The 13,307-nt window shown below is 42.5% G+C and overlaps 2 protein-coding genes across 8 annotated transcripts in view; one reads left to right on the top strand and one right to left on the bottom strand.

Annotated features, from left to right (window-relative positions):
* Nucleotides 1-3,095, top strand: part of rasal2 (RAS protein activator like 2) — a 32,150-nt gene extending 29,055 nt beyond the window's left edge. For 5 of the 7 annotated variants that reach the window (XM_068341689.1, XM_068341687.1, XM_068341685.1 and 2 more), the window contains 4 exons: nucleotides 4-144; nucleotides 920-1,122; nucleotides 1,196-1,283; nucleotides 2,416-3,095. In XM_068341689.1, the coding sequence (XP_068197790.1) occupies nucleotides 4-144; nucleotides 920-1,122; nucleotides 1,196-1,283; nucleotides 2,416-2,583 (600 nt within the window). In that variant the 3' untranslated portion in view covers nucleotides 2,584-3,095. Of the gene's footprint in view, nucleotides 1-3; nucleotides 145-919; nucleotides 1,123-1,195; nucleotides 1,284-1,807; nucleotides 1,839-1,904 lie in introns of all 7 variants that reach the window. The other 2 variants (XM_068341686.1, XM_068341688.1) reach the window with 2 other exon arrangements.
* Nucleotides 3,096-4,000: 905 nt separating this feature from the next.
* nmnat2 (nicotinamide nucleotide adenylyltransferase 2) lies at nucleotides 4,001-11,713 on the bottom strand. The gene is made up of 11 exons (XM_068341692.1): nucleotides 11,560-11,713; nucleotides 9,638-9,726; nucleotides 8,746-8,813; nucleotides 8,569-8,647; nucleotides 8,166-8,292; nucleotides 7,971-8,051; nucleotides 7,159-7,203; nucleotides 6,947-7,023; nucleotides 6,172-6,273; nucleotides 6,004-6,071; nucleotides 4,001-5,916 (listed from the first exon to the last, which is right to left on the bottom strand). Exons 1-11 carry the CDS (start codon nucleotides 11,642-11,644, stop codon nucleotides 5,814-5,816), a joined length of 924 nt encoding a protein of 307 aa, XP_068197793.1. The 5' UTR covers nucleotides 11,645-11,713; the 3' UTR covers nucleotides 4,001-5,813.
* Nucleotides 11,714-13,307: the final 1,594 nt, after the last annotated feature.

The raw sequence follows: 13,307 nt of genomic DNA, 5'->3' as shown, positions 1-13,307 counted from the left end.
CAGGGGGCGTCGCCCGTGGAGGCGGTGGCCATGTCGCCCGTGGAGAGGACGGCGGCGTGGGTGCTCAACAACGGCCAATACGACGAGCCGGAGGAGGAGGAGGGCGGAGACAGGAGCCGAGAGGAGGGCCGGAACACTGAGAAGGTAGGAAACGCCCACGCAGTCAGGGGCGTGCTGATTGGCCGAGAGCGCTCCTGTTAAATAACGTCTGTTGCTCCCTCAGTGTGAACTGGAGATCTCGCGGATGTTAGCAGTTAGCATGTGGTAGCAATTAGCAGTTAGTAATACTTAGTAGGTATTAGCAGGTAGTAGCAGTTAGCATGTTGTAACAGTTAGCCTATAATAACAGTTAATGTGCAGTAACAGTATGTAATAAAAGTTAGCATGTAATAACAGTTAGCATGTAATAACAGTGAGCATGTAATAACAGCATGTAATAACAGCTTGTAATAACAATTAGTGTGTAATAACAGTGTGTTATATGTTAGCATGTAAAACAGTTAGCTTGTAATAACAGTTAGCATGTAATAACAGCATGTAATAACAGTTAGCATGTAATAACAGTGAGCATGTAATAACAGCATGTAATAACAGCTTGTAATAACAATTAGTGTGTAATAACAGTGTGTTATATGTTAGAATGTAATAACAGTTAGCTTGTAATAACAGTTAGCATCTAATAACACTTAGCTTGTAACAACAGTATATAATAACAGCATGTAATAACAGCAGGTAATAACAACATGTAATAACAGAGTGTAATAACAGTTAGCATGTAGTAACAGTTAGCTTCTAGTAACAGTTAGCGTGTAGCATGCTGGTCATCGGCAGAGCTGGAGGTCTCGCGGATGTTAGCAGTTAGCGTGTAGCGTGCTGGTCTAGGGTACTCCTCCCCCTCTCACTGACCCCTCCCCCCCAGTACGAGCTGGAGATCTCGCGGCTGAAGGAGCGTCTGCGCGCGTCGGGGCGGCGGCTGGAGGAGTACGAGCGGCGTCTGGCGGCGCAGGAGCAGCAGATGCAGAAGCTGCTCCTGGAGTACAAACGACGTCTGGAGGACAGCGAGGAGAGGATGAGGAGGCAGCAGGAGGAGAAGGACAGCCAGATGAAGAGCATCATCTGCAGGTAGGCACAAGCTCCGCCCCCACCTGAGGCAGACGAAGAACACGCCCCCTGGTGACATCGTGTGTGTGTGCAGGCTGATGGCGGTGGAGGAGGAGCTCCGGCGGGATCACGCTGAGATGCAGGCCGTGATCGAAGCCAAGCAGAAGATCATCGACGCTCAGGTACGACCTCGAACGCATCGCGCCGGTCAGGTGACCTCGAGTCTGTTACCATGGCGACTAGAGGGGAGCGGGTCAGGCTAGCTGTCGGGTTAGCTGTCATCTGATCGACGTGGCGGCGCATCCGTCATCGATCAACTATTACCAATCAATAATAAGGTTACTGAAACACCTGTGTTGGTTTAAGTATTGATCAGTGATCAGTCTCCGATTGTGATCCTGGTTCCAGTATTGATCAGTGATCAGTATGATTGTGATCCTGGTTCCAGTATTGATCAGTGATCAGTTGTGGTTCTCATTCTGTATTGATCAGCAGCTGATCTCCTGTGTTGTTCTCTGGTTCTGGTTACGAACCACTGATCAATACAACAGTATTGATCAGTGGTTAGTCGTGATCGGTGAGACCCGTTCAGTTTGTTCTCACCTGTGAACTCAACTGACCTGAAAGAGAAACGCCGAGTCATGGTCAGTGAAGGATTATGGGTAATGGATTATGTCGTGTCTCATCGTCTCTTCACTGATTTCAGGTCAGTAACGGATGTGAAATAAACCAATCAGGCAAGTAGTGACTGTAGCCCCCCCCCCCACTGCTACCTCCTTCCCGCTTTTTTTTTTTTTTTTTAGCATCAACACACCTGATCAGCCAATCAGAGCGCAGATCAAGTGTCTCACCTCCATCCGATGCGTTTGGATTCGCTGCTGCTCCGGTGTGTTGATCCCTGATCGGGTTTGACTTCTGTTTGGCTGCCCCCCCACACCGGCACCACCACCCCTTCACCCCCCCACTCCCCCTCAGCTCCCGGGCCAGAGGTCAACCAGAGGTCACGCCGTGGTTCCAGTCCCAGCAGCTTCCTCACGTTTTCTTTGTTTTCAGTGTTTTTGGGCTGCACCGACTCACCGATGGACGGAAACGACCTTTAACCTTCATTTAACTTCGTGTCGGGGTGATCGTTTTAGAGACTTATTTTATTATTTTATCCCGTTATTCAGAAAATCCTTTAAAATAACAGAAAACTTTACAGAAAACTGATGTAATTTGACGAACTTCGCGCCCAACGCCGAGCAGCGACCACGTTTTCGCTTCCAACCTGCGTCTGACTTGTTGCCCCGCCCCTATCTGTCTCTGTCCAATCAGGAGAAGCGGATCGGCTCCCTGGACGCGGCCAACTCGCGGCTGATGGCGGCGCTGACGCAGGTGAAGGAGCGCTACGGCGCCCCCAGCCTCCGCAACGGCCTGTCACCCAGCAACCCCACCAAACTGTCCATCACTGAGAACGGGGAGTTCAAGAACAGCAGCTGCTGATTGGTTGGGAGGGGGACCTGAGGAGGCGGGGCTTAGGGGGTAACCCCGCCCCCTCCAGAACTGAGTGTAAATACTGGAGGTGTGTCTGTGTGTACAGAGAGTATTTGTGCAGCTTCACAGAAGAAGAAACTATAACGAGTTTTATAACCGACTTTTTTATGGTTTTTATTTGAATTTCCAGGGTTTTTTTGTTTTGTTCTTGTTGCGACTGAAGTGTAATAAAAAAAATTTTTTTTGTTTTTGTTTTTTACTTGACGAGTTGTTCCGGAGTTTTAATTTATTCCTCCACGTCGTCCTGTTTGTTTGTTTGTTTGTTTGTTCGTTCGTTTGTTGCCGATCTACTGAACAGGACTCTGAAGGGTCAGGGTCAAAGGTCAACGCCTGTCCTGCTGTCCTCATGAATTAAAGTTTCCTCAGAGTCTGACTGTTGCCTCGTTTCTGTCGTCAACAAAACTGTTTAATTTATTGTTTATGCAAAGAATAAAAGTCATTTAAAAGTTTTTTCAAAGAAATCTGCATAAAATTTTTGTGTTTTTTAACTGTGTCTGACTTAACCCACAATTTTAACACTTTAATACAAGAATTTAACAGTTGAACCCTGATGACTCTCCTCACTTAAAACTCTTCATTCAGACGGGAACAATCGTTCAAAAATTATGTAAAAACATTAAAAACTCGTACTTTTCTCTTGAAATTGAATTCTTGTTCGTTTGACGCTTTTATTTTGAACGACCACCGGACATGAACACACATTTGTTGACTCTGCCCTTCTGTGGTCAACGACTGTATTACTTATTTTAGTTTTAGATAGATACTTTATTAATCCCGGAGAAAATTGTATATATCCACTGCTCAGGCATTACATAACGAATAACTTACTTGCATAACTAATAATTTACTTCGTTTCCGAACCCAGACAAACAATCATCTTAGCAACTTGCATCTTAGCAATCAGTTAGCATTTCAAGCAGTGGATGAAATATTCTAAATAAAACTTCGATGTAAAAGGAGAAATATCATTTTTTAAACTGAACTAATCTTCATCTGTTTTCCTCGAGATGAAGGTGATGAAGATGATGGTTATGACCAACTTTTCACACATCGACTGAAGGAGAGTCTTGAGGAAGATGAAGAAATCTCTGATGAAATCTACCAGCTGTGTGATTTATTGATTTGTGACTCATGATCATCTTCATCTGTCCTGCAGAACAGCAACCTGGGAAATGTAGTTTAATTGGGATCAAAATTAGAAGAGCTAAAAACACTTTTTGAACGTGAACAATGTGTTTTTTTACCTTTTTAAAACTTTTTCTAATGTGAATCTAATAAAAAATTATTTCACCATCTGGAGTTTTGAGGACATTTTCTCCATTTTTACATCTTTTTTGAAATCTGTATTTCAATCCGCTTTCATAAAATCAAACAAGTCTGGGCTAATACTGAGAAACATCACACACACACACACACACACACACACACATTAAAAACCACAAGTCAGCCTTGAAGAGTGCATCACAGTTTACAATCAAAAGAAGTCAGAGCAGAAAAAGAGGATTAATACAGGAAATAAGGATCATTTGTAGCTACATCACACAAACACACACACACACACACTCACACACACACACACACTCACACACACACAGGAAACATGAGTAAACATGTTCATATCACGATGAGACTTCAGGTCTGTACATTCAGTGAATAGAAAGACGTGGGCGGCGACTATCCCACCGTATTTATACGTATTTATATATGTACTTTTTGTGTTGTTTGTTGTTTTGTAAATACATTCACGATGAATCATATATGTAGATAAACATTCATGCCGGAACCAAACTGTCTACGCATGCAGTCTAAGAAGAGCGAACAGGGCACATGAAGAAAAAACAGGCTGATACACCCCATAATATCATCACCATCATCATGTCTTCAGGTCTCATTCTGAGCTGAATAAAATTTGTAAATTTAGTCACTTTTAAGTAAAAAAAATTGAGTAAATTCTTATAAATTTGACACCATAGATGATATAAAATGGCCTTTTTCTAAAAAAATAATGTTTGGGTGATGATACAGTAGATTTTTTTTTTTTTGCATGAATTCACAATTTCAAATCATGTTTTTGATCACATTTTATTTTTAATCTAATTTTATTTAATTTCTTGTAGTCTGAGAATAATCTGAGGAGCAAAATTCACATTGATGCTAAATTTATGACACATTAGAAAAGAGGAAATATTCAAGCTCATACATTTTAATTTGTGCTCAGGTTCGGGTTGGATTATTTTGCCCCGTGTGGATTTAATCATTCTTTACCTGGGACCGATTAGCTTCGATGCTAATATGATGATAGCGTTAACGTAGCATCACATCACACCCAGCTAGCTACAGCTAATAAAGTAAACCTTGTTAAACTGTAGATAAACATTTCCAGTTCTGTTCTGAACTTTATTAATGAATGTATTTTAATAATATTTGGTGAATAATGTCAAATTCAAATTCGTAATCTCAGTTTAACCTTTAGCTTCATTAGCCTGTTAGCGGATAGTAATATCTGATAAATTTATTTTCCATTTCGCTGACAAACACTAATAGATGCCAAATAATTCCATTTTTATTTATTTTTCGTTGAACTTTATATTAGCACAGCCTTACGTAATGAGCTGACGGTACAGAGATAGCGTAGCTTAGCGACCGCACCACATGTGACCACATGTGACCTCATGTGACCTCATATGTCGTCGTTTTTCGAAGCACAACAAAGTTATAGACGTGAGAAAATCGAGAAATTAAATTTTTTTTTTTCAATCACTTTACACTTGAATATCAAATCTGACTTGTCGGTGCAGGAGGCTACGCTAACTGCCATGCACCACGATGCGCTTTTTTCCCATCAGCCATTGCTGCACTGAGCACGCCCAGTCGTGTGTCATGCATCCCCTAAAACACGACCCTAGACAGACGACAATGAGAAAACGCTGTTTTTACCTCTGCAAGTGAATACCGCCCACCCCATTTTATCTCAAAGTAAACCCCGCCCCCGCCACACCCCCCTGATGGTCACATGACACAGACAGACGGTGGGACATCAAAGTTCCTGTTGGAAAGCAACAGCTTAAAGAAGAGTATATTGTATGTTCGACACAGACGACAGGAGAAAGTTTTTAAGTGGGCGGGGCTACGTTTTTTATGGGTGGTGCTTGCAGGTAGCCCCACCCTTCGCGGCGTCGCTACCCCGAGGCGTTGATGTACAGCTGACTCTGCAGGACGTAGTCGATGACGGGCTGACACAGGTAGTCGACGACGTGGCCGTCGCCGTGCTGCAGGGCCAGCCTGAGGGGGAGGAGCCAAACGTGACATCATCGTCATGTGACTGAATAACGACGTAAATGGGAAGTTGACGTCGGAGTTGACGTCTACCTGCTCTTGGTGGAGCTGACGACGGCCATCGGGTGGCTGACGGCGTCCTTCACCACGATGATGTTGTCCTGCAGCAACGACGGAAAACAGATCGGTCGTTCTGACGGATGCTACAGACCGACGTTGGATGCGACGTCGGATGTGTTTTCACGAGCGTTTCGTTCCCACCTTACACTTGCGCAGGATGGAGGAGTGATTCATGATCCTCTCGGTGTCGGCGCCGTCACGAGGAACCACCACGATCCCGAAGTCTCCCACGATGACCTCCATCTGTAACCACGACGACCTTCAGCGACTCGACCAATCAGCTCGCAGAATGTGAGTTTGTGTGTGTTGTTTGTTTTTAACAGTGATTTTTTTGCCGTAGCAACTTAGCTTCGGGGATCATGCTAGTCGTCACTATTGATAAATCCATCTGTGTTGAGCAAACAAGCAAGTTAGCAATCTTGGCTAACTGGTCACAAGCCTGCTAGCATGCCTGGCTTGTGCGCATGTTCCCAGCTAGCTCGGATGTTAGCTGTTAGCGCTCTAGCATACAAACACTTCAACAATCAAGTACTGTTATGAAATAATAATAGTTATAATAAAGTTATGAGTCTTTGAACTTCTTTCTCACCATTTCTGGACGCTACTACTTGTTTCTGGTTACTATGACTGCTAATGCTAATGCTAATGCTATCACTCCTACCATCACTATTATTATTACTATTACTACCCCTATGACAATCAGGCACACGTAAAAAAAATAAGAATAAATTAAAAAACCTTATATTCTGTATTGCTAACAGCTAGCATTCAAATTAGCATGGTGTTAGCTTGTTAGCGGAGAAGAATCCCGCGACAAACTCTGATGGAGTTTCCTTTATCAACATCATTAAAGGGCCCATCGGGTGGGTGAGTGGGGTCAGAGGTCGGGTGGGGTCAGAGGTCAGGTGGTGCTTACATCACTGTCCTTCCACAGACCAGGGATGCAGAACGACTCCAGGAGATCGCTGCCACACAGGAGGAGGATGCGCAGCTCTACGGACAACAGGCGGGAAAGACACGCCCCTCAGTAAACGATGCGTTTACTGGCCGTAGGACACACGACGACACGCCATACACAACACGCGACACATGACAAACAACACGCAACACACACGCCTGACGACTCACCGATCTCCTCGTATCTCATCGCCGGCCCCAGGTTGGCGTTTTCATCTGAAATAAAATATATAATAATTCAATATTCAACCTGCATGAAGGCGTGAGTCTGTCGACGTTTGATCAGAATTGATCAATTATTGGAATCATTATACTGATGTGTAACTAATCAAATACGGCCCCGACCTGTCAACAAGTTTCTGTTTCCGCACTGATTTTATTTCATGTTAGAAGCCGATGTTGCTACATAGAAAACACCACAATTTAATATGATTTTTTTAAAAATAAAAACATCAAATTCGACACCGAAGGTCAGATTTTCCTTGTCTGACAGAATCCATCAAATTGAATTAATTAAACTGTCTGAACTTAAAATTTAGCATCAAAGTCAACTTTGTTTCAGCGATAATGAAGGAACCAGTAAAATACTGTTTGACCAAACTTCTGTCGAGGGTTGAATGCTAATAAATAAAGTTTTTAGAACTAGTTTAGGTCACTCGACGTGGACACAGACTACCAGAACTAAAATAAAATTCAGAAAACACGCCAATTGAATATTAATTTTTTTTTTAAATCAAAATATCAAATTTGAGCCTGATTTTCACCAAATTCTCAAGTTTTTCTGTCTCAATAAATCAATAAATACAGCTTGGATTTGTAATTTGACAGGCGGACATCCCATCTTGCGCTTTAATGCAAACGCGTTAAAAAATTAAAAGGTGTGATTGTTTTATTAAACAAGCGTGAAGATAAAAATTTAGAAAAATATATATTTTATACATAAATGTCGTGTTTCTTTAATTTCCGTCGATGCGTCGACTCACCGATGAAGGTGAAGCGTTCGATGTGAGGGCGGACGCAGCAGATCTTTCCCAGGTTCTCGCTGACCTTCCCCCACAGTTTGACTGAGGAAGAGGAAGAGGAAGAGGAAGTGAGGAAGAGGAGGGTCAGGGGGTCATTCCGTCACACGGATGCTTCTGCATTCACACAATCTGTCGTGCGAGACGTGCACGACTCACCGGCGGTGGGCTTGTGATTCACGTTGCTGTGGTTCTGGTAGATGGGCGGAGTCTTGTTCTGGGGCTGACCAATCACAGGGGTCGATGACGGCGTGTTAACGTTGGACAGGATGCAGCCGGTGACTCTCTGAGGAGCAGAAAACAACAACAACTCACATCACATCACATCCATCAGAGGAGACACACACACACACACACACACAGGAAGTAGGATCATGGTTTCCATGGCAACATCTGCATAGGTTCAACAAATGTCTGCTAAAAGCATATCTGTTTGAGTTAATAGTGTGGAATCCAGACTGGGAACGCCCCAGTGGGAACTGGGATTCGTTGCTGGGAGGAGAGACGTCTGGAAACCAGGAAGAGGAAGAGGAAGAGGAAGAGGAAGAGGAGGAAAACTGACCTTCATCAGGTCGCGGTGATGCTCCAGAACGCTGCAGGTCGTCTGCCAGGTGTCCTGGTAACACTCCCAGGGGTCCACCCTGCACCACAGACACACACACACACACACACACCAGACGTGTTGGAAAACATCCCATAATATCATGTCTGAGCTCCATTAATTTAAAAAACGTCTCACCTGATCCAATCAGAGGACTGGACAGCCAGCTGACACATGGTGAGACGATGTCTGCTGGGCACTAAGCCCTACACACACACACACACACACACACACACACACACACACACACACACACACACACACACACACACACACACACACACACACACACACACACAATTATAATACACATCTGTTTTCATTAAAGTCATAAATACTGAAATATTTCCAATGAGAAATAAAGTTAAACCTTGACCCCAGGTAAGCCCCGCCCCTCATCGGGTCAAACGGACCCGTTAAACTGGTCTCAGGACTTCTCCGTTAAACGCTCATTTTACTCCACTTTACGTCTGTTTGACACAAATGTTAGTGTCATCAAACCTCCGTTAAAAGCAGATAACATCATGTTAGTGTAAATAAATCACAGTAAAACATATAATATCATATTATTATATTAATATGTAAAAATCTTCTCATTAATTAAACTAAATCACTAATTTTTAACTCCAAATCCACAATACTGACATGAAAACGTAGTAAAATCCCTGCCTGTCCAGAAATGCTAATTGAGATGCTAACAAACAGACTCCTCTGTTCTGATTGGTTGGTTCAGGTTCAGATAGAGACGTGGGGCTGTAGAGACGATGCTAATTATTCCTGCTTCTTAACGTGGCGTTACGCACTGAGAGTCTCGTTATCGTGAACCATCTCCGCCCATCCCGGGGGTGTCTAGGCGTGGATAACAAACACACACGCCGAAGGAACGGCGTGGATCTGAAACGAGTTCCTGCAGCATCTATAATTCATTCCTGCTGAGGAAAGTAGGACAGGAGCGTCATCAGGTCTCACAGGACGACGCCAGCATGTAGGACGCCGCGGCAGGGAGGGGGGGGCGTGTTTCATCACTCACCGGTTTTCCATAGGAGTCGTGAACCGGTGAGATGATTCCCCCGATCACGATGAAACGACCCGTCTTGTGGAGAAACTCTCTGGCTTTTTCTGGGAGGAAACAAAAGGAAGAAATAAACGACATCAGAGAGACCGTATCTCGTTCTTTACCACACATTGGCGGATGGATACGACATCAGTGAGATCCCATCTCGTTCTTTACCACGTGTTGGCGGATGGATATATCAGTGAGACCGCATCTCGTTCTTTACCGCGTGTTGGCGGATGGATACGACATCAGTGAGACCGGATCTCGTTCTTTACCACGTGTTGGCGGATGGATACATCAGTGAGAACAGATCTCGTCCTTTACCACGTGTTGGCGGATGGATACATCAGTGACAACAGATCTCGTCCTTTACCACGTGTTGGCGAATGGATACGACATCAATGAGATCGTATCTCGTTCTCTACCGCGTGCTGGCAGATGGACACATCAGTGATACCGTATCTCGTTCTTTACCGCGTGTTGGCGGATGGATACAACATCATCTAATTTTACTTTGATATGTTTACTCGTGTGGGTTTAATGTTATTTAATGCTTTATGAATGAATGAATGAAGGTAAAAATCACAAAGGAAGCTGCAGCTCGGTAGAAACGAGGAGATGAAGGAGCTGCTGGGGAAAATAGGTCACGATGGAATGAGCGAACAAACCGAATCACTGACATCACATGAGTGGTGATTGATTATTGGCCGCGGCGGCGTGGCGGGTAGCGCTGAGGGTTGAGGGTTCGATTCTCCACGTGTCTGCGTGGGTTCTCTACGGGTTCTCCACAAACAAGCAGCTGTGGTGAATCGGTCACACCAAACTGTCCGTAGATGTCAGCGTGTGTGTGTGTGAGGAGCTGGCGTCTCATCTGGGGTGTACCCCACCTTTCGCCAGTAGCCAGCTGAGAGCCTCTTATCTGCCTCGTGACCCAGAAGGCAAAACAAAAAAATGAATGGATAGATGGACGGTTGACAACTGACCAATGAGAGACAAGCTGGCCTCCCATTGGTCGTCCAAAGTAAACATGATGCATTTTTAAATCTACATCAATTATTTTACATCTATAATGTCAAACATTATATATCATGTGAGTGGGGTGCGTGACCCAATCCATGTTCAGTTTAATTTCATATTTAGTTTCCAGCTACCATTAACGAATTAATCCACCTGATTGGATATAAACAGGATTATAAAATAAAATTTCTCATGCAGTTCAAAATAACATTTTAATTTCACATTCCTAATAAATATAACAGTATGTTATTATTTTGAAGTACAATTATATGTTTGTTATTATATTGTAGTTATATTATATTAATATATAATTATTTCATATAATTATTTTTATTATATCACATATTATATTTTTATATTATATTTACATTGTTATTATTTAGCATTCTGTTTATTATTATTATTATATTAATTCTTATTTACATTATTATTCTATTTATTATTCTTTACATTGTTTTTATTTATTATTCTATTTATTATTATTGTTTACATAAACACCACATTTTATTTTTTTATTATCATTATCTTTTCAAATTAAACTCCATGAACCGGACATCGGGATGGTTCTGGACACAACAGCGTGTATCTCCCTGGTGGGGGGGCGTGGGCGTGGGGGGGTCGACCCCCCCACACAGACGCGTGTTTTTGGGGCTGCGCCACACGCCGCGCGGCCTGCGCTTCTTTCATCGCGGAACATTCCCGCATCTCACGCCTCAAAGCCGGTCCAGATCCACCGACCCGGGTCGGGTCCTCTGGATCAGCACCGACGGACCGGACGCGTCCGGACACCAGCCGTTATTACCGATCATCCTTATTGATACTGGATAATAACCACCCCCCCCCCACATCATCCTCATCCTCCCCCAACGGATGCTCACCGAACATATGGATGTGTCCCTTGGTGATGGGGTTGAAGCTCCCGCAGGACAGCAGGATCACGTGGGTCTTGGTGGATTCTGTCATGATGTCGGTGGTCCCGGTCCGGTCCGGTCCGGACGTCTCTGATCCCGGATCGACGCTTGTTTGTGGAGCGGGCGGCCACCGCAGAGAGAGAGAGAGAGAGAGAGAGAGTGTGTGTGTGTGTGTGTGTGTGTGTGTGTGTGTGTGTGTGTGTGTGTGTGTGTGTGTGTGTGTGTGTGTGTGTGTGTGTGTGTGTGTGAGAGAGAGAGAGAGAGAGAGAGGCGAGGTCGGTGCGTCTGCTGCAGGAAGCAGCGTCAGTCCGTTAAAGAGACACGACAGTCGATTGATCATGATTAGTAATCAGTATTAATCACTTCAGGGCCGCTTACGTCATCAGGGAGCAATAAGAGGGAGAAATCCATTGATCATGTTTACTCCAATAAAATAGAATAAAATGAATGAGGTGATGAATTTCATTTATAGCCTCAGCTGATTTTTTTATGGACAAAAAAAGTTAAAAAAAAGTACTTTATATATAAAAAAATACTTTATATATTGAATACTGAATATATATATATATATTCAATATTTACATATATTGAATATATATATTCATTATTCAATATATATATGAATATATATATGTATATACACACACACACATGAATATATTTTTTTTCTTCTACATTTATATTAAATATACATTTATATTAATTTTTTCTAATTTTTATAATTTAGAATTATAATGATATAATTATATTTTTAAAGTTATTATTAGAGTTTATAATTTTTATAATTTTATTTTTTAAATTTTTCGTTTTTGTCAATTTTATTTATATCAAGGAAAAGAAGAAGATATGTGTATATCAAATCATAGTTGAGAAAATGTGGGAATTTAAAGGAAGTCCATTCATGTCCAGCAATAGGATCATCTCACCGGAGCTCTATAATATTTTCAGCTTGAGGTTCTGGTTGGAAGACAATCAATTTACAGCCCATAATGAACTACACGTAACATATTTTGATCCGATTTGTTTTATTGATCAGAAACGATTCATAGGACTCAGAAATTAATGATGCTGACTGGAATAAGATCAAAAGAGTTTAGCATGAAGGAGGAGCGAAGGAGAGGAGAATGATGGAGAAGTGAAAAAGTGGGTGAGAGGTGGAGTAGTAAAGAAAAAGAAAGGGAAATAATAGAGAATGAAGCAATGGAAGAGCAAGAAAAGTCAAGAAACTGGACAAATTAGAGGAAAAAAAGAGATGAGGACGGCTAAAAATGAAGATGGGAGACAGAATGTGATCTGAGCAGGATAAGGGACGGAATTACGAAATGTTTAAGAGATTCAAACAACTTTCTCAGGTTTTTAGTGTGAAATCTACTGAGTTTCATTGGTTAAATCAAACTTTCATAGCGTTCCAAATATCTTTTTTCAGATTAAAGCATCGTATAAAAGTGTATGCACACATACAGGTATGTGTATGTATGTATACACACATTATATATACAAATAAAATGCAAAATAGCATTTAGAATAAACATTAACGGGTGTTAGTGCTAACAAAGGCTGCAGATTAAAGCCCAGATTATATGACTTAACAAAGAGCCACAGATCAGAGCACAAAGTGAGATCAAAGGAGATTAGGTCAGTCTTTCTAGGTTGTTACATCGATCACGAGACCAAAAACACCAAAAACCGTTTCCAGACTTGGGTCCAGAAATTGG

This window comes from Antennarius striatus, chromosome 18, assembly GCF_040054535.1.
Source record: "Antennarius striatus isolate MH-2024 chromosome 18, ASM4005453v1, whole genome shotgun sequence".
NCBI lineage: Eukaryota > Metazoa > Chordata > Actinopteri > Lophiiformes > Antennariidae > Antennarius > Antennarius striatus.
The sequence above is the reverse complement of the archived record's forward strand: the minus strand, read 5'-3'. Positions and strand labels throughout refer to the sequence as shown.